At 36.8% G+C, this 20,363-nt stretch overlaps 2 protein-coding genes, 1 long non-coding RNA gene and 1 pseudogene across 9 annotated transcripts; 3 read left to right on the top strand and 1 right to left on the bottom strand.

The window, feature by feature from the left end:
• The first annotated feature begins 7,964 nt into the window (after window positions 1-7,964).
• Window positions 7,965-9,283, top strand: LOC148915318 (transcription factor GTE10 pseudogene; annotated as a pseudogene). Its single transcript, XR_016128502.1, has one exon. The product of XR_016128502.1 is annotated as a transcription factor GTE10 pseudogene (transcript).
• On the top strand, window positions 9,150-13,546 carry LOC103338029 (transcription factor GTE10). Of its 3 annotated transcripts, none has more exons than XM_008241208.2 (10): window positions 9,150-9,289; window positions 9,403-9,451; window positions 9,566-9,724; window positions 11,368-11,441; window positions 11,634-11,703; window positions 11,795-11,875; window positions 11,958-12,073; window positions 12,206-12,272; window positions 12,393-12,523; window positions 12,614-13,546. In XM_008241208.2, the coding sequence occupies exons 1-10, from the start codon at window positions 9,284-9,286 to the stop codon at window positions 12,989-12,991; spliced, it is 1,131 nt and encodes a 376-aa protein (XP_008239430.2). In that variant the 5' UTR covers window positions 9,150-9,283; the 3' UTR covers window positions 12,992-13,546. The 3 variants fall into 3 exon arrangements, with proteins under 3 accessions (XP_008239430.2, XP_008239431.2, XP_088911841.1); XM_008241209.3 differs by having other exon boundaries at window positions 9,403-9,445; XM_089055715.1 differs by lacking the exon at window positions 9,150-9,289.
• Window positions 13,547-14,383: 837 nt separating this feature from the next.
• Window positions 14,384-16,908, bottom strand: LOC107881613 (uncharacterized). The gene is made up of 3 exons (XR_001678249.2): window positions 16,267-16,908; window positions 14,780-14,888; window positions 14,384-14,600 (listed from the first exon to the last, which is right to left on the bottom strand). It is a non-coding gene; the product is annotated as an uncharacterized LOC107881613 (long non-coding RNA).
• A 70-nt stretch (window positions 16,909-16,978) lies between these two features.
• On the top strand, window positions 16,979-19,277 carry LOC103338216 (3-oxoacyl-[acyl-carrier-protein] reductase, chloroplastic). Of its 4 annotated transcripts, XM_016795798.2 has the most exons (10): window positions 17,030-17,135; window positions 17,210-17,263; window positions 17,391-17,471; window positions 17,567-17,612; window positions 17,693-17,787; window positions 17,860-17,913; window positions 18,004-18,138; window positions 18,371-18,464; window positions 18,726-18,808; window positions 18,900-19,277. In XM_016795798.2, the coding sequence occupies exons 3-10, from the start codon at window positions 17,460-17,462 to the stop codon at window positions 18,930-18,932; spliced, it is 552 nt and encodes a 183-aa protein (XP_016651284.1). In that variant the 5' UTR covers window positions 17,030-17,135; window positions 17,210-17,263; window positions 17,391-17,459; the 3' UTR covers window positions 18,933-19,277. The 4 variants fall into 4 exon arrangements, with proteins under 4 accessions (XP_088897932.1, XP_088897931.1, XP_088897933.1 ...); XM_089041806.1 differs by having other exon boundaries at window positions 16,979-17,130; window positions 18,726-19,277; XM_089041805.1 differs by having other exon boundaries at window positions 16,979-17,263; window positions 18,726-19,277.
• Window positions 19,278-20,363: the final 1,086 nt, after the last annotated feature.

Consider the following 20,363-nt stretch of genomic DNA (forward strand, 5'->3'; position numbering starts at 1 on the left):
GGAAAGTAGAGATTCCCTTCCCTTATTGTAAGACCTGCCTAACCCAATATAGTTAGGGCCATATCAAAAATAGCTATGATCTTATATTTACATAAATATCCGTTTTGAAAAAATAAAAATAAAAAAATAGCAAAAAACTCACGTAAATAGACTCAAATGCCCTCAAAACTTAAACAGACATAAACCTAACAAGCAAAAGAAAGTGTCCAGTGAAATGAACTCAAAATCTAAAGAGAATATTCCAAAATAATTTTTTCTTTTTGTAAAATGAAATCATTTAAGAAAACCAAAGCTACATGGAGCAAAACCAACAGCTGAAGGAGCCAACAAAAGGGGGGACCCCCCAAATAATCACAAACAAAGAAAGCCCCCGCAATAACACAAGGGCGCCCATAGTACAACAAACCGAAGGCAAACCGTCTAAGTAAATTTAGGTTTCAGCCACACAAAAATTTTTACTTTTGGAAAAAGCCAAATTTTTTAAAAAAAAGACAGAAAAACCTCTCAACTTTCAAACCAAAGATATGCAAATGTAAAAGATTCATTAGGAAATTCAAAAATAAATAAGGGCAATTGTGTCTATTTTTGCTTCTTTTAAAAAATTTCTCTCTCATTTGGTCTTTTCTAAAGTCTCCCGTCTAACGAAGAAAGTATAGCTACAAAGTGAAGAACTGTGCAACTACCCAAAAAACAAATTTCCTTTTAAATTTTCGGCTTGTTGATTCTTTTATTTTTATTTTCTCACTAGTAAAATTTAATTCCCTTTACTTGAATGTTTGTTTACATAATCCAAAGATAAAACCAACTACTATAACTTTAATTACTGTTTCCAAACCAAGAGTGTGCAATAGTGATGCACAGTCACCAAAAGAATTCAAATATTTGAAGCTTTACAATGAGGAGTCTTGCCTCAAGAAACTTAGTGTGCTTGTCTCCTTGCGAATCTGTTGCACACATAATGAGGAGTCTACTGCAAGTAAATTGGTGTGCTTTGTCTCCTTGTGAATCTGCTACACACACGAAGAGTAGAGGTCTACCAAACAATTGTTAGGATAGGATTTTGGTTTTTAGGTTTATGTGGGTTTGAGTTTTGAGGGCATTTGAGTCTATTTACAAGAGTTTTTGGCTATTTTTGAAAGTTTTTATCAAAATTGACATTTATGAAAATATGGGATAAATTTTGGCTATTGTTTATAAAAACTCTCTCAATTATTACTTCTAATACTAATCTATAGGGAGAAAATTAGGCTTCGATTTCTACTTATAATTAGAAGACACATGTCCAGAGGAGACGCTTGGCCTTTCTTGAAGCTTTGAAAAGAACGTAAACCTTCCAGCTTGCCTCCAACTTGACTGTGAAGATCCGTAGAGACAAATTAATGGTTTCAATAATTTCGGCATGGCCAACATTCATCTTGTTGACCATGAACCTTTGCATTATTGACTAAAAGTTTATTGAGGGTCTACAAATTGTGAGTATATTTGTGTGGCATGGTGGAGAATTAGGCGTGACATACATGTCTAGAGTTGTTTATTGTTATCGAGTATTTTGGGTCATCGAATCCTCCTTTATTTGTCATGATATCTCATTATATGCAGATAATTAATAATTGATAATTGATAACATGCATAAAAACGATAACTATTATGAATCTCTTTAACTATCATTAATCTGATTGTAGTGATCATATATAACTCATCCCCACATTAGAAAGATATCTCAAATTTGATATGACTTCTACACTACTCAACTTTATATGTTGAAGTTTGGATTGCGGCTTATGGGAGGTGACGATGAACATTATTGTTGTCATGTTCCATATATATCTTTATTCTTTGGTTCATTTTGAAACTTCGAGAATAATTTATGCGTACTATCATTCAATTATAAATTACATGAATATATTATTCTGATTAAATATCAGATATGGTACGGCTTGAAGAATTATTGAGAGAAAAATCAGAGAATGAGATCGAAGGTCATGCATGCATGAGCATATAACTCTATACTTCACCAATAATGTATATAGGCATATGTGTTAGACTTTAATAGGTTTATATACTCAAAACACAGACCTTGATCCGACATTATGATAATTATTGCACAAGAATTTGATTTCTCGCTCTGGAAGGAAACTGGAACTCTGCAGTTGTATTCTTGATTGGTTCACTGGTTTTAGGAAGATTTGCAGTAGGGTAGTTTCTCTATGCTATCTACCTCTTGAATCTCTTCTTGATTGGGTAGAATAATTTGAGAGTGTTTTTGCAGTTAGCATAGGGACCTCCCTTTTATAGGCATAGCCTCATCATGGATTGCTTAAACTCCTTTAACCAAAAGGATTAGGTATCTCAATCCATTTAGAGTTAGGAAATCTTAAGCACTTTTATTTATCTGAAACAGTCATATATCAAGCCTTAAAATTAAATAGATCCATGTAATCCTAATTGACATTGGACTAGTTATCCTTAAGTGATTAGAAGACCATCTTAGAGTTTGTATTAGAATGCAAATCTTACAATATGTATATCAGCTGTCTAAGCTATTATATATTAATTTGATGAAAATGACTTGCTCGACCCATTGTGCAAAGGACTTCCTTCAGGCTTTAAATCTTAGCTTGATCGTATGGTAGCAACTACTTCATAAGATGCGTGTTTATTAAGTAAGATAGACTTGTTTATGAGAAGTCTCAAATTTTCACACGCGCACATAAAATGAATTACCATTCTTGATAATGTGTCAAATCCATTAACACGCTTATAGACGATTAGACAACTGACCATAACAGCATTATTATCATTCATTACAATATATATATATATATATATATATGTTGTCCCTTTTTTATTTTGGGAGGATGGGGCATTGTGATTGAACATGTCCTCCACGCGACCTGAGCTTATCTGATCTTGTTGGATTGATGAAACTGAATTGCAAGATCAACCTTAACAATAACAAATGTCCGATGGTAGACACATGTCTTTCCATTATAAGGCATGCGAGACATGTTTAGTAATTGTGGTTATTGAGAGAGAGAGAGAGAGAGAGAGAGAGGGAGATTGATTGATTGATTGATTGATCAATTAGATTCATTTCGTGGCATATAATTCAACTAAAGTGATCGCGACTTCTTTCAGTTTTCAAAGCACACAATTAGTATATTTCTTGTTTGTTCAATATGTGCCGACAGAATTAGGCAAACCGTTCATATTAAAATGTTGGCATTAATGTTAATAAAATCGTAAACCTCAATTTGAGGATATTATAGAATATTACGATAGTGCGGTCATATGATACATATTATAATATATGTGAATATATATAGATACTATTTCTTAAAAGGGGAAAATGAACTCTTTCGTCCACCCATAATCGCAATTAGCTCTCTAGACAAATTTTAGGGAGGAGTTGGAGAAATACAACTCTAACTATACTCCTTATCCAATTCTTAAAATAGGAAGACCTCTTGGAGCGCTTAAATTTGAGGAGAGAGAAATGACTTATAGTAACTCTCTAGAATTTAATGTTGCTTTATTTTATGCATATTTTAAAATTTTTAATTAATGCTAACCATTTTCTTTTATAGAGATAGACCAATTATATTGAAGTTAAAAATAATTATAATATTTATAACTCTCTAAACTAAGTAGTATGATTGAAGTTCAAATTTTATAGAAAACTCTTAAAATAGTTTTTGCGTGTTTTTAGCTAAATTTTAACTAAAAAATAAGGAGTACAATTGCTTATGCTCTTTGAGCATCCACAATGATGATCTCTATTTCTTAACTAAAACTTGGCTAAAAATATAAAAAAGCTATTTTATGAGCTATTTAAAAAATTTCAACACCAACCATACTCCATAATTTGGAGAGTCATAAATACTATAACTCTTTTTTGACTAGTCTATCTCTATTAAAAAATAAAATAAAAAATAGTTAGCATTAAATAAAGGTTTGAAATACTCATTAAATAAAACAACATTAAATTATAGGGAGCCACTAGGAGTCTTCTCTCTCCTCAGATTTATGAGCTCCTAGAGGACTCCTTATTTTAAGAGGTGGATAGAGAGCGTGATTGGAGTTGCATTTTTACGATTCCTCCATAAAATTTGTCTAAGGAGGTGGTTTATAGAGTCTACTGTGGATGCTCTTAATTACTTAACTAATAGTTATTTAAACTTCCAAGATCTAGTGGTACCTAATTAATATAATTAACATACAATAATCTCGATGATGAGTTTGCTCTAACATACAATAATATACTTTGCCATTGTATGTAGATTTGCTCAAGCTCTTAGATCAATCATTTCATGGACTAATTTTAATCAGGCTGGACCTTTGAATCTGCCGATGATCTATATCACTCAACCCACTGGATTTTGTGGCTTTAAATCAACAAGTCTTCAGATCTACCTGCATGGCAATCTTATCTTCGTTGAAAACCAATCAAATATGTTCTGTAAATTGCGCCCACCACAGTCAATGAGTCAAACCAGAAAATTCGTATGAGGAACATGAGGGATTTGGTTGTTGACATTAATAGAAGGATTAAGAGAATCTTGAATGTAAATGGGGTGATGTCTCTGCTTTTGATAGTGAAGTTCCAGAAGAAGAAAATAAACAAATGAAAAGCAGAAGCGCCCGAAAAGTTTGTTTGCCATGAATAGATTGGCTGCTGCTGACATTGATGTACCCAAAGCCCTACTTTTTTAAGGGAAACCAAACACAAAAGCAAAGCTTTTGTTTATCATTAATCTGCTTTTGCTTGGCCTACTTTAGCAGTGAGTGTTGGCCACCAGCCATGATTTCAGCTGCTGGGACCAATTAGCTTTCAACACATCTTGGGTTTACCTAGAAAGCTTTGAAATTAAATATTGGGTTTATTAAAGTCATTATTTTTAATCCTATTCTTAATGACCTGAATAATTTGGCTTTAGCTTAAGTTAGATAGTATTGTGACACGTGTTGATGTGGTACCAAACACCTAGGCTAAGCTAGGGCTTTGGTATTTGGGTCGAGCTCTGTTACATATGCCACTCCAAGGATGACTCAATTGTACCTAATCCAAGAAAGAGCTTTAGGTCAACAAAAGACATGCAAATTATGATCCCTTTCAAATATTTTATGATCGTAATTTATGTCTTTCAAAATTTTTATTCTTTAAATTTTCATGCTATAAGTCTATGTATTGTAGCATATCGATCATCTCTTCAATTATGATGTATGGAAGTCTTGTCTTTCGGCTAATTCTGAAATTTTGGAAGTTTTGTGCGAAAACAGCGAGAGGACCTCTTATAATAAAATTTTAAAAGAAAATTTATAAAAAGAGTCAAACTATATAATCAAAATTATGCGATCATCAAATTACTAATTATCAATAACCAATGAAAAACTAATAATATACAATATATATATATAGAGAGAGAGAAAGAGAGAAAGAGAGAGAGAGTTTTGAATGGTTGAAGGTTGAAACTTGCAAAACCACAAAAAAAATACATGCAGCTGGAAAAGGCATGGGCTGCATGAAAATCAATATTAAATAAAAATAGGAAAATAAAAATTAATATTATCCTATTAATATAGGAGAAGCCAAAGCAATCAAATATACCAATATAACAAAACTCACATCAATAAAATAATATTTATTATGGGGCCAAACTTTCCTTATTTTGTATTGAAAGACAAATGGAAAATAACTATTAATATTATTAAATTAATATCATTATTAAGCTACATCAACATATTATATAAATAAATAAAAATTAATGTGAGGGTTCAAAATGGGGCCCTGTACAGTCGCTCACTTTGAGAGACCTTGCTCCTGCCAAACGCCGCCCCTGTCGGCAATATGGAAGTGGAATCTCTCAACATCTACCGTTCCTTTCATGAGGTCCTATCGCCATAGGTTGGCCCAATCCTTTCCACTTCATGGTCCTTTGTTTTGTTTTTTTGTTTAAAAGGTCCTTTGTTCATCATACACTCTTCAATTTTTTTTTTAATTTTTTTTTTTGTAAAAGTTTAAAAATATAAGAAAGTGACAATGCATTTCAATAGTTTATGGCCCAAATAAAGATACACTATTTGCTCTCAATCACCCAAGGAGGCCCAACCCAAATCATTCACTCAATTCCAAGGGCCCAAGGGATTTGTGGGTTGAAAGGTATGAATTTTATTTTTGCAATCCATCTCACAACTATTAGTCCAATAAAAAAAGAATTCTATACTAGGCTACTTGATTATCTTGATTTTATATGACGATCGACAACTCAGTTACTAGATAATTGGTTTGATCAACAACACTTAGCTACATTCGTACTAAAATTGGTTTGCCACCAAGTGTTTCTTCAAAAATTACTTTCAAAGTAATGCTTCTATAATTTGTAAGCGGTTTTAACTTTGTTTGCCAAACGTTTTTTCGTTATCTGATAGCGCTTTTAGCCATTTTCCTAAACACTTGAAGAACCCACTAGGTTTATAATCAAATCCGAGTATATAAATTTGGGTTGGCCCATTTTTATTTTTGGGTGAGCGTTGGTCCATTTAAGACAAGTGTATTATTAATAGCCCAACTCCAATACGCAGCTGAAAACATTAATTATTGCACACACCGCAGTGATCTAGAAGAAAAAGATGCGCTGAGCTGGCAGCTCCATATCTACCACGTGTGAAAGTAGTAGATGGCTTCCGACGTCATGTGGCGGTAAAAAGTCAAACGCAACACGTGGTTGACACCGCCAGTAACTTTCTCAAATTTGCCACAACAATTTTCTCATTGGCAAGTGATCGTAGATATACTCGCTTCTCAACGCAGCCACGCTTCCGCGAAAGGTGACATGGAAGCATGCACGAGCAATATAGCGAGTGTTAGTAGTTATATACTCGAGCGAGTACGGTTTTATCTGGTTCTTAATCATTGGATTTTATAATGGGCTTCTGGGCTGCAAGTTTAATTTAATCAACATGTCCAAGTGGTAAAAGAAAGCCGTCAGATCTGAATCTTGCGTGTGTTAATATGTTCAAACGGGAGCCGTTGGATTATCCAACTCGCTGATGAACGGCTAAGATTCCTTTTTTAGCGGCGGTCTTTGAGGCCTCGCGGGCCTTTAAAAGGAGGTCAGAGGGGAGAGCACATACTCATCTAAGGCTTAAGATCTCTCTCTTTCTCTCTCCTCCTCCTATCTCCCTCTCTTTTCTCTCTCTATTCGACGAAGGGCTCTAGGGTTTCAGGCGCGTTTCAACGGCTCTGCAACGAGATCCAGGTTTTGAATTGGGTTCCTGCGAAGCAGTTCTAGGGTTTTGTTTTACCAAGCGCATTCTATTGGTCGTCCCGCCCATTCATTTTAGCTTCGGCTTTGGCCTATCCATCGCGATCTAGGGTTTTCAACCTGGGGGTTTATATAGAGAGAGACCCAGTTTAGGTTTTGCTCGTGTAAGTCTTTAAATTATTTTTTCTTCCTTGCATTTTTATGAGCTCTCTATTTCTTGAAGGAGCTTTTTATCGGAAAAGGGGGTTATTGAGAGATTGAGCAATTGGAATTACTTTCTTTTGGGTTAGTGGTTGAATACGAGTGTTTGAAGATTCCCATTGCTTAGATTGAGTTGGGGAATCTATCAATTCTTTGGTGCTTAACCTAATCCCTCATTTAGATCATTATCAGAAATTTTTGTTCTTTTGCATATTGGCAACTGCGGCTTTTGAATTTGAGCATTGATTGGACATCAAATAAACTGAAATTTTGACCTTTGACGTATTCCTTGAACTCGAACGTTTGGCGGGAAGTAAACAGGAAGAAGGATCATATCAACAATTGGTTAATGTTGGAAAGTTTGGGGTTTTAGGTTTTGTGAACTTGGAAGGCTTATATTGTCGTAAATTTGGACATTTTGGGTGTCATTGAAATTAAGGTTGAGGGACTAAATCTAATTGCTACAGCTGATATGTGCAGTAATTGGGAGTTTATCTTATGGCACCAACTGTTCCAATAGACTTCACTGGACAGAAAGAATCAAGGAAGTGTTTGCTCTCACAGATGATGGGAAAGTCACGTAAGTACTCTAAAGGGCATTTATCTGGTTTTGTTCCCGATTACCGGCATGCTGTGGAGACCATGGCTGAATCAGAGGGGTTTGGAAGCTCAGGACGGGTTGACACAGAAATGACAGCTTCAGAGGATTCATGTGCGCCTAAAAGGAAATGCATTAGTCTGAATGTGGATGGTTATGATGGTTTTGGGGTGCCTATGCAAGTGTTGCCATTGTCACGGATGTCACGGTCTGAACGGAAGGATTTGGAATCGAGGCTGAAATTGGAGCTCGAACAGGTGCGGATCCTTCAGAAGAAAATTTCTACCATAAGTTCAAATGTTGCTGTATTATCGCCATCCAGTGATATTCGGAGTTGCAGTGATGGCAAAAAGAGGCCCCCACTTGATAGTTATCGGAGATCATTGGAATTTTCTGCGCCACAAGGTAAGAAAAGGGCTCCTCCTGGCCGCAATGGTGCCCGCACAAAAAAGGGCATGTCTGGGCCTGTCGAGCCAACGAAGCCAGTGGCTCCAGCAACCACTTCAAATTCTATGTTGTTGAAACAATGCGAGCAGTTGCTAGGCCGCTTGATGTCACATCAGTTTGGTTGGGTTTTCAACACTCCCGTTGATGTGGTGAAGTTGAACATACCAGATTATTTTACAGTCATTAAGCATCCAATGGATTTGGGCACTGTGAAGAGCAAGATAACATCAGGCATATACTCATGCCCATTAGGTTTTGCTGCTGATGTGCGGCTTACTTTCTCAAATGCTTTGACTTACAACCCGCCTGGAAATGATTTTCACTTTATGGCCGAGACGATTAGTAAATATTTTGAACAGAGATGGAAAGGCATAGAGAAGAAGCTTCCAGTTACTACTGATGTGCAGGCTTTGCCTTCAAGAGCGGCTCTTCGCGTGGAAACTGAGACTGCTGCACCTATGCCACCCTCAAAAAAGAAGAAAAGTACACCAAATGATACTAGTGTCAAGCCTGAAGCTCTGAAACGCATGTTGACTGATGAGGAGAAGGCTAAACTGACCATGGAGTTGGAGGCTTTGATGGACGCAGAAGTGCCTCTAAATATTGTTAATTTCCTACAAGAGCATAGTCATAGTGAAGGGCAAACCAATGATAATGAGATCGAGGTTGACCTTGAAGCTTTTAGTGATGATACCTTGTTTGCTTTACGGAAGCTTTTGGATGACCATCTGCTGGAGAAACAGAAAGGGCAGCGAAAGCTGAACCTTGTGAAATGGAGGTATATTCGTAGTTTTTTCTTATAATGTTTGCATGTGTTATCTGTTTAAATTAGTTTTCCAACTGAATATTTGCATGGATTTCTTATTGGTGTATCACCTTTTTTTACTGCAGATTCTTAATGAGTCAGGATTTAGCAACTCATCAATGCAACCATGTAAAGGTTCATTTTCAATAACAGCTCTATGAATATTCATTCAGTGAACTGTTAAAAAAATTTCTTCTGCAAGGAACTTATTTCTAACAGCACGGATTCTTATGACTTGCATGTACCCAGGCAATGACCCAGGCGATGAGGAAGTGGATATTGTTGGTGGGAACGATGCTCCTATTTCAAGCTTTCCTCCAGTGGAGATAGAGAAAGATCCAGCTCACAGAAACAGTAAATGCAGTAGCTCAAGTAGCTCCAGTAGTGAATCAGGCTCTTCATCCAGTGGTTTGTGTTTCTACCTACTTTTCATATATGTAGGTTTATAAATTGTTTTCAATGTTCTAATTTTGGAGCTTGTTAGACAGAGGATATGCTGTTGAGAAGTACATATTTCCTCCTATGCAAATTATTATTTTACTAAATGCCCTGTGTCTGTCTCTGTCTCACACACACACACACACACACACACACACACACATAGATACACATGAAGTCTGAGGTGCAGTGTGAGAGTAATATTACAGTCCATGATTGTTATCCCTGTCTCCCTTGACCATTGCAAGATATGATTGTTATCCTTGTCTCCCTACGCCATTCATTTTAGTGTCAACTGTCTTCTATTATTGTCTAGCTGTTCTGCTTCCTTTAAAGGCTATGTTTTGCATTACCATAGTGTTAAATTGGAACATGGTCTTCTCAGCAGTTAAAGAAAATGTTTGAAATTCTATCGCCCTTGCCTTGGTGGCTACACCTCTTTGTTGTGTATGTTGCTTGCTTGATAGGTTATGTTTTGCATTGCCATAGTGTAAACTGGAACATGGTCTTCTCAACAATTAAAGAAAATAAGTGAAATTCAATTGTACGGAGTAGTAATTAATGCTTTAGAACCTTTGCCTTGGTTGCAGCACCTCGTTGTTGTGTATGTTTCAGTTTGAGATACTTTTTAATGTGAATCCATTAGTTGTACATTGAGTTGATATCGTTGAATGTGTATGTCTTTTTATGAGTAAGAGGTGACATCTTAATCATTCTGAAACTGGTATTTCTGATATACAATAGTACATGTAATTTCAATGGCACTTCAAGAGGCTCTTTTGTCATTTTGATGTAAGAGTTAGTAATTAGGTTATTGTGTTTTCAAAGAAAAAAAATCGAAAGAACCTGCGCATGTTTTTGTCAATTAACCATTATAATGTTGACTTAGATTTTCTGGAGAAAGTGTGGATCACTTGATTTGGAATGCTGGTGTTGTTTTCTTTCTCCCAGTTTGTTAGAATTGTGTCTACTCATCTTATAAAAAAGGAATAAGGGTAATGTAAGTTATATCCTTCTAGTTAAGGAATAGGTGTATCTTACTTTATGTGAGTGAACAGTTGACTTCATTTAGTGACTAGAACTTTTTGGAAAGGACTAGACCCCCAATGCTGTAATAGATGTGTTGCAAATACTGAGATATGATATGGTCCTAGTGGATAGTGAAATAATTTTACAACATAAAAGTGACTATTACAAAATCTGAAAAAATTTAGATTTTAAAAGTTCTACAATTATCCTGAACACGTTTATTCCTTCATGGTATATGATGGGGTGGAGTTGTTGCAGTGTGCCCTCATTAGTTTTATCCCTTAGTATGTATCTTGTAATTATGTGATGCTCTAAATTGAAGCATACAAAAAAGTTCGTACATTATTGTTTGAAGAGACTCTTATACGTTATTTTAAATTGTGTCATTGGTTATCTTCCTGTATGGTTTGCTTTGACAAGCCAAAGAAGTGATTTCAGGAATATCTGTGTAGCCTCCTATGAAACTATAAGATACTTGTGTTGTCACAATGGTTTTCATGAATGTTCCAGCATTTTGTTCCAAATAGAATGAGTCGTATTTTTACAAATTTGGGTGTTGCTCACATGATATAATTTCTTCACAGATTCCGACTCTGGCAGTTCTTCTGAAAGTGAATCAGATGATGCTAAAGTTCCAGCTTCATTTGGTGGAGGAAAGGTATCATCTTGTAAAATTTTAAAACCTGGTTCTTCTGCTTTGTGTGGAGTTAAATTCTCACCCATCAATCTCTCTCTCTCTCTCTCTCTCTCTATATATATATATATATATGACCCGCCATATCCCCCCACTATATCCTTCTGTTTGTTTGTATGAGTTGTGGAAAATATTTCTCACATCTTCATTTGGCAGGAAAATGTGGGTACTGGAGCAAATTCAGACCAAAAGAGAAATGATATTGGGGATTCAGAAATTGGCAATGGTGAGTTGAGAAGTTATGCTGCATCTTTTATTTATTGGAATAGGTAGTTCCGGAGTTTTCTCTAAAAACCTGTGTCATGACCCTTGTGTAGATTCAATAAATGGGGTGGCCCCACTGGATCAGGACTCCGGGTCTAAACCAATTTCTGTTGAGGAGGGTGGACATAGAGAGGGTAAGCATGAATAATCATCAAGAAAAATTGTCTGCTCTTAATTTTGGGGTACAATCTTACAATTCATGCTGTAACCTCGTAGGGGAGAGTGCTCCATCTGAGAGGCAAGTCTCCCCCGATAAGCTCTACCGTGCAGCTTTATTGCGGAATAGATTTGCTGACACAATACTAAAAGCCCGAGAAAAGGCACTAGAAAAGGTCGGTTTCCACTTGCCACATTGGGTAACCTACTATGCATTTTCCCTGATGTGCCCATCCAAAATCTTCTTTGCATTTGGCTGCATTTTGCATTTTGAGATGTGGTCAGTTCATCTGATATTTGTGGTTCAGGGTGAAAAGCTGGATCCAGAAAAATTGCGAATTGAAAGAGAGGAACTTGAAAAGCGGCAAAAAGAAGGTTTGGCTTTCAAAATGTGATTTATCTGAGATAAGATGTGCCATTTTGTGCAGTAGAAGTCAATGTGTCGATTAGTTTTGCAGTTGATTAAAATATTCAAATTTTCTTGTGTGTCATTAGAGAAAGCACGTTTACAAGCTGAGGCCAAAGCTGCAGAAGAGGCTCGAAAGAAGGCTGAAGCAGAAGCTGCAGCCGAAGCTAAAAGGCAGAGGGAACTAGAGAGAGAAGCTGCACGTCAGGCATTGCAAATGGTAAGGGTGGATGTATTATTATGTTGGTGGAAGCATTCTACAACCTTCTCTTAATTAAACGGCAGCTGATGAATATCTGGCTTTATGCAGATGGAAAAGACTGTTGAAATTGAGAATAGTCAGTTTATGGAAGATCTAGAAATGTTTAGGGCTGTTGATGATGAACATTTGCCAAATTTCACGGAGGAGACTAGCCCAGAGCATTCTCAGAATGAGCTTGTCAGACTGGGTAGTTACAAGCTACAGGGAAGTAGTAATCCCTTGGAGCAACTTGGTTTGTTCATGAAGGCGGATGATGATATAGAGGAAGAAGAAATCGAACCTCCCCAGAGTGCTCCAGAACCAGAACCAGAACCCGAACCTGAACCAGAACTCGAACCTAAACCCGAACCAGAAGCAGCAAATGATGCCATTGAAGCAAATGATGCCATTGAAGCAAATGACTTCGAAGAAGGAGAGATTGATTGATGAGATTTTTTGTTCGTGTTCTTGTACCGACTGAGAAGCAAAAATGGAAAATGATGGTCCTGAGGTATTTAGGCTTTGTGGACCATAATATTATCTCTTTCCTGTTTGAGGTTTAGCTGTTAAGCCTGAAAAGAGGGAAGAAGAAGAAGTAGCTGGAGAAGATGAGTTATGGATTGGGTTTTGGGTTTTGGGCTTGTGTTCTTTGAAATGATTTTTTTATTTTCATTTTGGGAAATGGAGTGGACATCTGGGGAGGTAAACCCCATTCAAATCAATTTTGCCCATGGTGGATGATGATGTGCTGTGGGTTTTTGATGAAAGAAGGAAAAATCCAATTTTTGTCTGTAAAAAGCGTTAATTTTAGGTGGTAGAAAAGGTCGGCTTTTAGAATTGTAAAATATCAGTCCTCAGACTATTATGGCATTCTACCCATTTTTCCTGGGAAAAAAAGATGTCTTCTATTGGAGTTTTAGGAATAATGACAGATTGGATGTTAGAAAAACAGTTGGAACATTTGTGTTCTGTCTTTCTGATATGATTTTACTTTTGGCTAAATAGCATCAAAGCTGCTGGTTTAAATTTTAAGCATTTCACTTCATAAATTATAGTTGCTCTTTTTCTTTTTGTTCTTTAAATTTTGGATTTTTAATTTTCCAATTTGAGAGAAATTTATATTCAAATTAGCAAACCAATTGAGCATTATAATCGTTTTTTTTAATACAATTGATAGTCTAAACTAAGTACAAGCCATAGTCTCAATTATAAGGGAGGGGATTTTTGATACACAACTATGATGTCATGGAGATTTGAATATTAGACCTCTAATTTGTAAGTCAAAGCCGTTTTTCACTAGCTTAGACCCTGTTGACATTATCGTTGTTCTTTAAAAGAAAAAAAAATAGAAAAAGGCAAAGGATGATCTAGAAAATATTGATTATCGAAAAGGAACTTTTTTGGTTATTTTACAAATGAATGTGCAAACCAATGTCATTTGGTTCTTAGCTCAAACGACACGTCGTGTTTAGCGTTTTGTACACAGTAGGTATTTTTATAGATCGCTAAAACCCGATGCCTTATTTAGTGGGTTGGATTGGTTAGGATTGACTTGTTAGCTTGATTTGGCTTGGATTGGATTGAACTCTAATAAGTTGTTTGGTACATTAAGTTGGGCTAGATTGCCTCTGACTAAAGTCTACATTAAGTTGCTAGATTGCCCTGAACTAAAGTCTAGTCAGTTGTTTGGTACAAGTATGGCCTGGACTGCATTGGACGTAATTTTTTATTTTATTTTAATGTTTATTAAATTATTTAATATCAGAAATAATTAAATTTAATAAAAAAACCATGTACACAAAATTAAAAATAATAAATCACATGAAGATACCATAAAAATAGTCCAAAAATTGACAAAATTAATAATAACACGAATTTTTTTTTGAGTGCATTCAAATAATCAACAAATACTTATGTTATGTGGCTCTATTTGCCATCCACTCATTAAACATCTCAGTAGAAAAATTATCCCTCCATCCACTCATTAAACATCTCAGTAGCCAAATTCGTTTTTCTGGACAAATTGTTGGGCTGCATATTCCTCAAATGCCATCCACTGCAAGCCATTGCAAACAAGCGTGTCAATATAGAATAAACTTCAAGGGCTTTACACGGGAAAACAGGAAAAAAAATGATCATAAGGACTTGAAGATCTATACACATTTTGGATTCTTAACTAAATGAGTTTCTGGCAATTCCTCCTAGTCGTATTACCATCCCTTAACCAAAAATTACCTGGGCTGCTTCTATCTCTTGATCCTGCTTTTGGATATCAAAGGAGAGGTGTTGCATCATGCACACAAAAAATAAATCTGACTTCTCAAAAAATGACTTGTGGCTTTGTCTGCAAATTATAAGAATAAGGTATGAAAAATATACTTTTTTCCGAACAGCGAAAATAACCAAAAACTAAACATCAGAAATGAGCAATATGAGAACCACACAATAAACTTGGGAGAAAAGGAACAAGAAATCAATTTTCTAACATAATGCAGTCAAGAACATTCAGAAGTCTTTAAACCCAACAACATTCAAGGAAGCATGGTGCCCGGGCCTAATGTATAAAATGTGTTAAAACTTGGTTGTCATGTATTAGTTTCATTGTACAATTGAAGTCCTATATGATTGCAAATCATTCTATAGAACTGTCATATTTTAGTTCATGAATTTGTAAGTGCCTCAACTCGATTTACAGTCCTGATCCCGAGTGGTTCAAGGGTGCACACCCTTCTCTCCATTCTGATTAGAGCAGTCAAAGATAAGATTAAAAGCAAAACCAACGTGGCAATCCAATATGACAATACAAAATCAATTACTAATTACAACTGATCAAAAACTATCAAAACTGATCAACTCATCCAAGCTTTCTTCTTTTCATTTTTCTATTTTTGTTAACCATCAAAGATTCAAGCACACTTGCATTGACAAGCTCTACTAATTAAATACCAAACATCACAGTAAAGAAAGTTGCTATTAAAGGCAAAAGGGGCATGGGATAAAGAGTGGAAATTATGCTTGAGAAAAGCAAACAAAAATAAAAAGATAATCCTTTCTTCAAAGCATTCATAAAACAACCCATCAACACAAAACGCCTCAAATGGCATAATACATACTGCTCAGACAGTATCAGAAACAAGAGGTTTCATTAATGAATTCCAAGAAAAACAGAGTTCCTAAAACTTGGTCACGATCACATAAGATTTAAAGGGTTACAAATGCTTTCAAATTCATTGAGCATTTTGGCCTTCCTTTCCCTCTTCCCTACAACCAACAAAAACAAAGACCTGAACACAGATTACATGTAGTTCATTCTTCTCTCTCAATCAACCAAAGGCAACTGGAATAGGTTTTGGGCAACTATTTTGTAGGCCATTCTTCTATCAATCAACCAAAAGCATGGAAATTGGAAAATATATCCAAATGCTGACACATCATGCAAAGTCAAAAACTAGAGTTTCCAATTCAAATGGTTAAAGAGAATCTAAGATCTCTGAAAACTCGTTCCACCTAGAATGTAAATACAGAACCAGATCATATTGAAACAACAACCACAAAAAAACTGAGATATCAAAACATATAAAGCTGACAAATCAAAAGCACACAGACAATTTCATACTTAATGTAACAAAAATTACAAAAAACAAAACCAAACAAAACAAAAACCCACACAGTAGTTGGGTACTGGACATCCACCAAATTGAGATGGGTTTGTTTCTCCTTACCTTGTCGTTCATCGGTGTTGATGGAGTCGGAGGCAATGACGTCGTTTATCGGTGTTGCTGGAGTCTCAGGCGATGGCGTCGTTCATCGGTGTTGCTGGAGTCTCAGGCGAAGGCGTCGTTCCTCGGAGTGAAGAAATAAAAGAAGAAAAAGAGAAAGAGAAGAGGAGAAGAAGAGCAGACGACGATAGCGGCTTCGAAACCCATGTCTCACCATGTCCTAAACAAAAATTTGCTTCCTAACCAATCTGTGATTCACTAAAGCCTACCAAACAATAGACTGGACCCATGTCCATTTTAATTGGATTTGTCCAATTCAGTTCAGCCCACCAAACGAGGCCTGAGATTACACACCCATCTTCTTCACGTTCTTCCTCAGTTCTCAGTCTGATAAATTGATCTTCTGGCGACCTTACTTGCCTCTCTCTCTTCCTCCTCCTCTTCTTCGTCTGTGGCACCAGCCATTCTCAGACTTTCAATGGCGGCCACGATCGCCTTCAACGCCGTTGGAGCTCCGGTACGACTCTGCCGCCAATTATCTCACCCACGAAGCTCCTATCCACTTCTCGGCGGGATCCGACTGCGTCGCGTTGCCCCGACCCGATTTTCGAGCTCCTCATCCTCCTCCTCTGGCTGTGGTAAATGAATCGCATTTTCTTGTTTCGGTAAATTGAAATTTACATCAGAACAATTTGGTGATGTTTAAATGGAAATGTAATCAAATAGCAGGAATTAGGGCGCAGGTGGCGGCCGTCGAGCAATCAAGCGCTGCTGTAGCTTAGAACGTGGAGGCTCCTGTGGTTATCGTCACTGGAGCTTCTAGAGGAATTGGCAAAGCTGTTGCGCTAGCTCTCGGCAAGTCTGGTTGTAAGGTCATCATCATCATTCATCATTCAATTGCTTTCTTCGATGAGTCATGACCATAGGCTTCATTTCACTGTTACAGGTTCTGGTAAACTACGCAAGGTCATCTGAGGAAGCTGAATTAGTTTCCAAGGAGGTACCTTTTGTTGTTAAAATAATGGCCTTCGTGCAATGCATATATTGAAATCAGTTCATAGTTGAAATATTTGGTTTTAAATATATCCCGCATTTTAAACATGTTTTTTGCGGTTTAAATGCTGCAGATTGAGGCATCTGGTGGTCAAGCTCTGACATTTGGGGGTGATGTTTCAAAGGAAGAAGATGTAGCGGCAATGATTAAAACTGTAAGCAAATGCGCTCTTTTATGCTAACTACATTTATTTTGTGTGGTTGCAATTATCGCTTGCAACGTGACATCTTTTCAATCAAATGAATATAGGTGGTTGATGCATGGGGAACAGTTGATGTGTTGGTTAATAATGCTGGTCAGCATCATATTACTTCTTGTATTTAAGCTTCTTATCTTGACTTTCCTTTCTATTTCAACTGACACAGTCCTTTTCAGGAATAACACGGGATGGCTTGTTGATGAGAATGAAAACATCCCAATGGCAGGAGGTTATTGATTTGAATCTTACTGGCGTGTTTCTGTGCACACAGGTGTGTAGTTTATGGCATATGTTGATCTAGTAATTGTAGTTGTTCAAGCTTAGAATTGTCTGATCTTTTTAGCATGGTTCGTGCTTTTTGCATGCTGCAGCTAAAGTTATGATGAAACAGAGAAAGGTAATCAAATTCTGTCTTCCTTTCTTGTATTATGTCAATGTGAAAATCCTATTTTGCTTCTAGATCCTTAGTCTGTTCATCATATTTCAGGGAAGAATAATCAATATAGCATCTGTTGTTGGTCTTGTTGGCAATGTTGGACAAGCCAACTACAGTGCTGCAAAGGCCGGAGTAATTGGCTTTACGAAGAGTGTCGCAAAGGAATATTCAAGCAGGAGCATTAATGTATGTGCATGTGATTCAAGGTTTTTAATTAATTAATTTAATTATCTGTTTTCGGTGTGTGGAGCTTGCCTGCTATTACGTGTAACCCCACTCCACGCTTAGCAATGGCTATGTGGTTTGTTTGATGACATTAAACATTCAAGCAGATATATTTCTAAATTTCTTGCATATTTCCAGTCTTACGTGGTGGGCCTAAAGCAATTATCCATCTAAAGCTTTCTTTTTTCCATAGGTCAATGCTGTAGCACCTGGTTTTATTGCATCTGATATGACTGCCAAGCTTGGAGAAGACATAGAAAAGAAGATCTTGGGAACCATCCCCCTAGGTGAGAATAGTCAGTTGGCTACTAGTTCTTTAAGCATTATTATCAAACCTATCGTAGTTAATGTGAATTATTGAGAAACTGCTGGTGTTGGTTATATAACTTAGATGAGAGATATAAATGTTATTGAGTCTTTGGATTGAGATGATTGAAATTTGATTGATTCTCTAATTCTTCTTCCCTGGTTTGCCTAAACTTAAAGCCTGATATTTGAAGACTCACATATAAATTAGAGAAAATAAATCAGTTTTATAATTATTTCAGGGCGATATGGTCAACCTGAAGAAGTCGCAGGACTGGTGGAATTCTTAGCGCTCAATCCCGCTGCCAGTTACATTACTGGACAGGTAAATTTTATTAGAAATCTGATAATTTTTCCTTGGACAAATGGGAAATGGCACCATTTGAGCTGTCAAGTTTTGCACTGGGCCATTGTAGGTATTAACCATTGATGGAGGGATGGTGATGTGAGAGGCCAAGTCCTGCACCCCAACGAGCTTCATCTTACAGAAGGTTTCAAATGACGCTTCATCTTACAGAAAGTTTCAAACGAAGAGAGGCTTTTCTTTATATTCCATTCTTGACCGGCTTCTAGTTTCAAACTGAATAGAAGAGTAGAAGGATAATATATATATATATATATATATATATTTTTCGTTTAGCAAAGGTTGTTAAAATATATTCTCTGACACTTGTGAACAGTGTAAGAGAAAAAAGGACTTGATAGGAATTATATTTGTGTAGTGGTTTCAGTCTCCAGATGATACTAAAGCGTTCTACTTCACTAGTTTAAATTTACAGGCTGTGTATTGTTTATATGGGTTGCATATGAAGTCTTTGGTTGTTCTGTGTGTGGAGGTAGAAAATCTGAAGCCTATCGGCTTGCTTTTAACCACTTTGGGTTTAGGCAAATGTAACATCCTGACCCAAAATATAATCCTTCGTGAATTAAATTAATTGAATTGAATTTGAATTTCAAATTTTGCCCTTGAGAGTAGGGGTAATTTGGTCATTTTAAATTCGGAAGGATTTGTGGACAGTGGCTGGTACCTTTACGTAAATCGTACCGAGATGAGTTTGTAGAACGCAGTTGGTTCAAATCGAGTTGTAACGAAGAAGTTACAATCAAAACAAGCTCATGGCAAAATCATATTTTTGCAAAATGGTTTTAAATATCGATTTCTCCGCGCCAACAGGACCCCACCCTTTTTGGCTTGCGGCCAAGAGGCAACTTCCCGCCATACCGCCACCACACGCTGCCATTTGGGCGGCTCTCGGTCCTATTAGAACCGCCTCACTTCCCTCTTCGATTCTTGGCGGTCCTAGCCTCGATCCGTCGTCGTGGTCGCGAAACACAAAGCATGATCAATTTTTACGATTTGACAGATTTTCTCAAGCTCGTTTCGAGTTATTCCGCCACCATTTCCGACTATCCATGTATGATTTTTCAACCTCTCGACATGTTCTAGATGCTGGTTGTGTTAGTTTTGAGAAATTTCTCGCTTAGCAAAACACATAAGCGATGGAAGTTTGGCCCGTTTCGACCACTTCCGTCGTCGACTTTTTGGGATAGGTCAAGAACAAAAGTTGCTCCACTATATATGGTGAACGTATAGGTATAAGTCTCGGCAGGCGTTTTGGAGATTTTCCTTGGAATTGCTTTGGACACTACACAGCCGCACGTTGGGACACTGGCCGGTCTTAGAGTCCTAAAATAACTCTCATGTCGTCCCGAGTACCACGACAGTATACTCGGATATGAATTTGGTTATTGTTTGATCGTCGATCGGATATCACATATTAGGTGTTATTCGGGTTCGATATATTCGGACCGTTGGATCAACTCCAATTTAAATATGTTAATCTAGGCATTCCTAGGATCGTGTGAGAATTCACGGATCG

The sequence above is a fragment of the Prunus mume genome, linkage group LG7, assembly GCF_029339155.1.
Source record: "Prunus mume cultivar Tortuosa linkage group LG7, ASM2933915v1, whole genome shotgun sequence".
Taxonomy (NCBI): Eukaryota; Viridiplantae; Streptophyta; class Magnoliopsida; order Rosales; family Rosaceae; genus Prunus; species Prunus mume.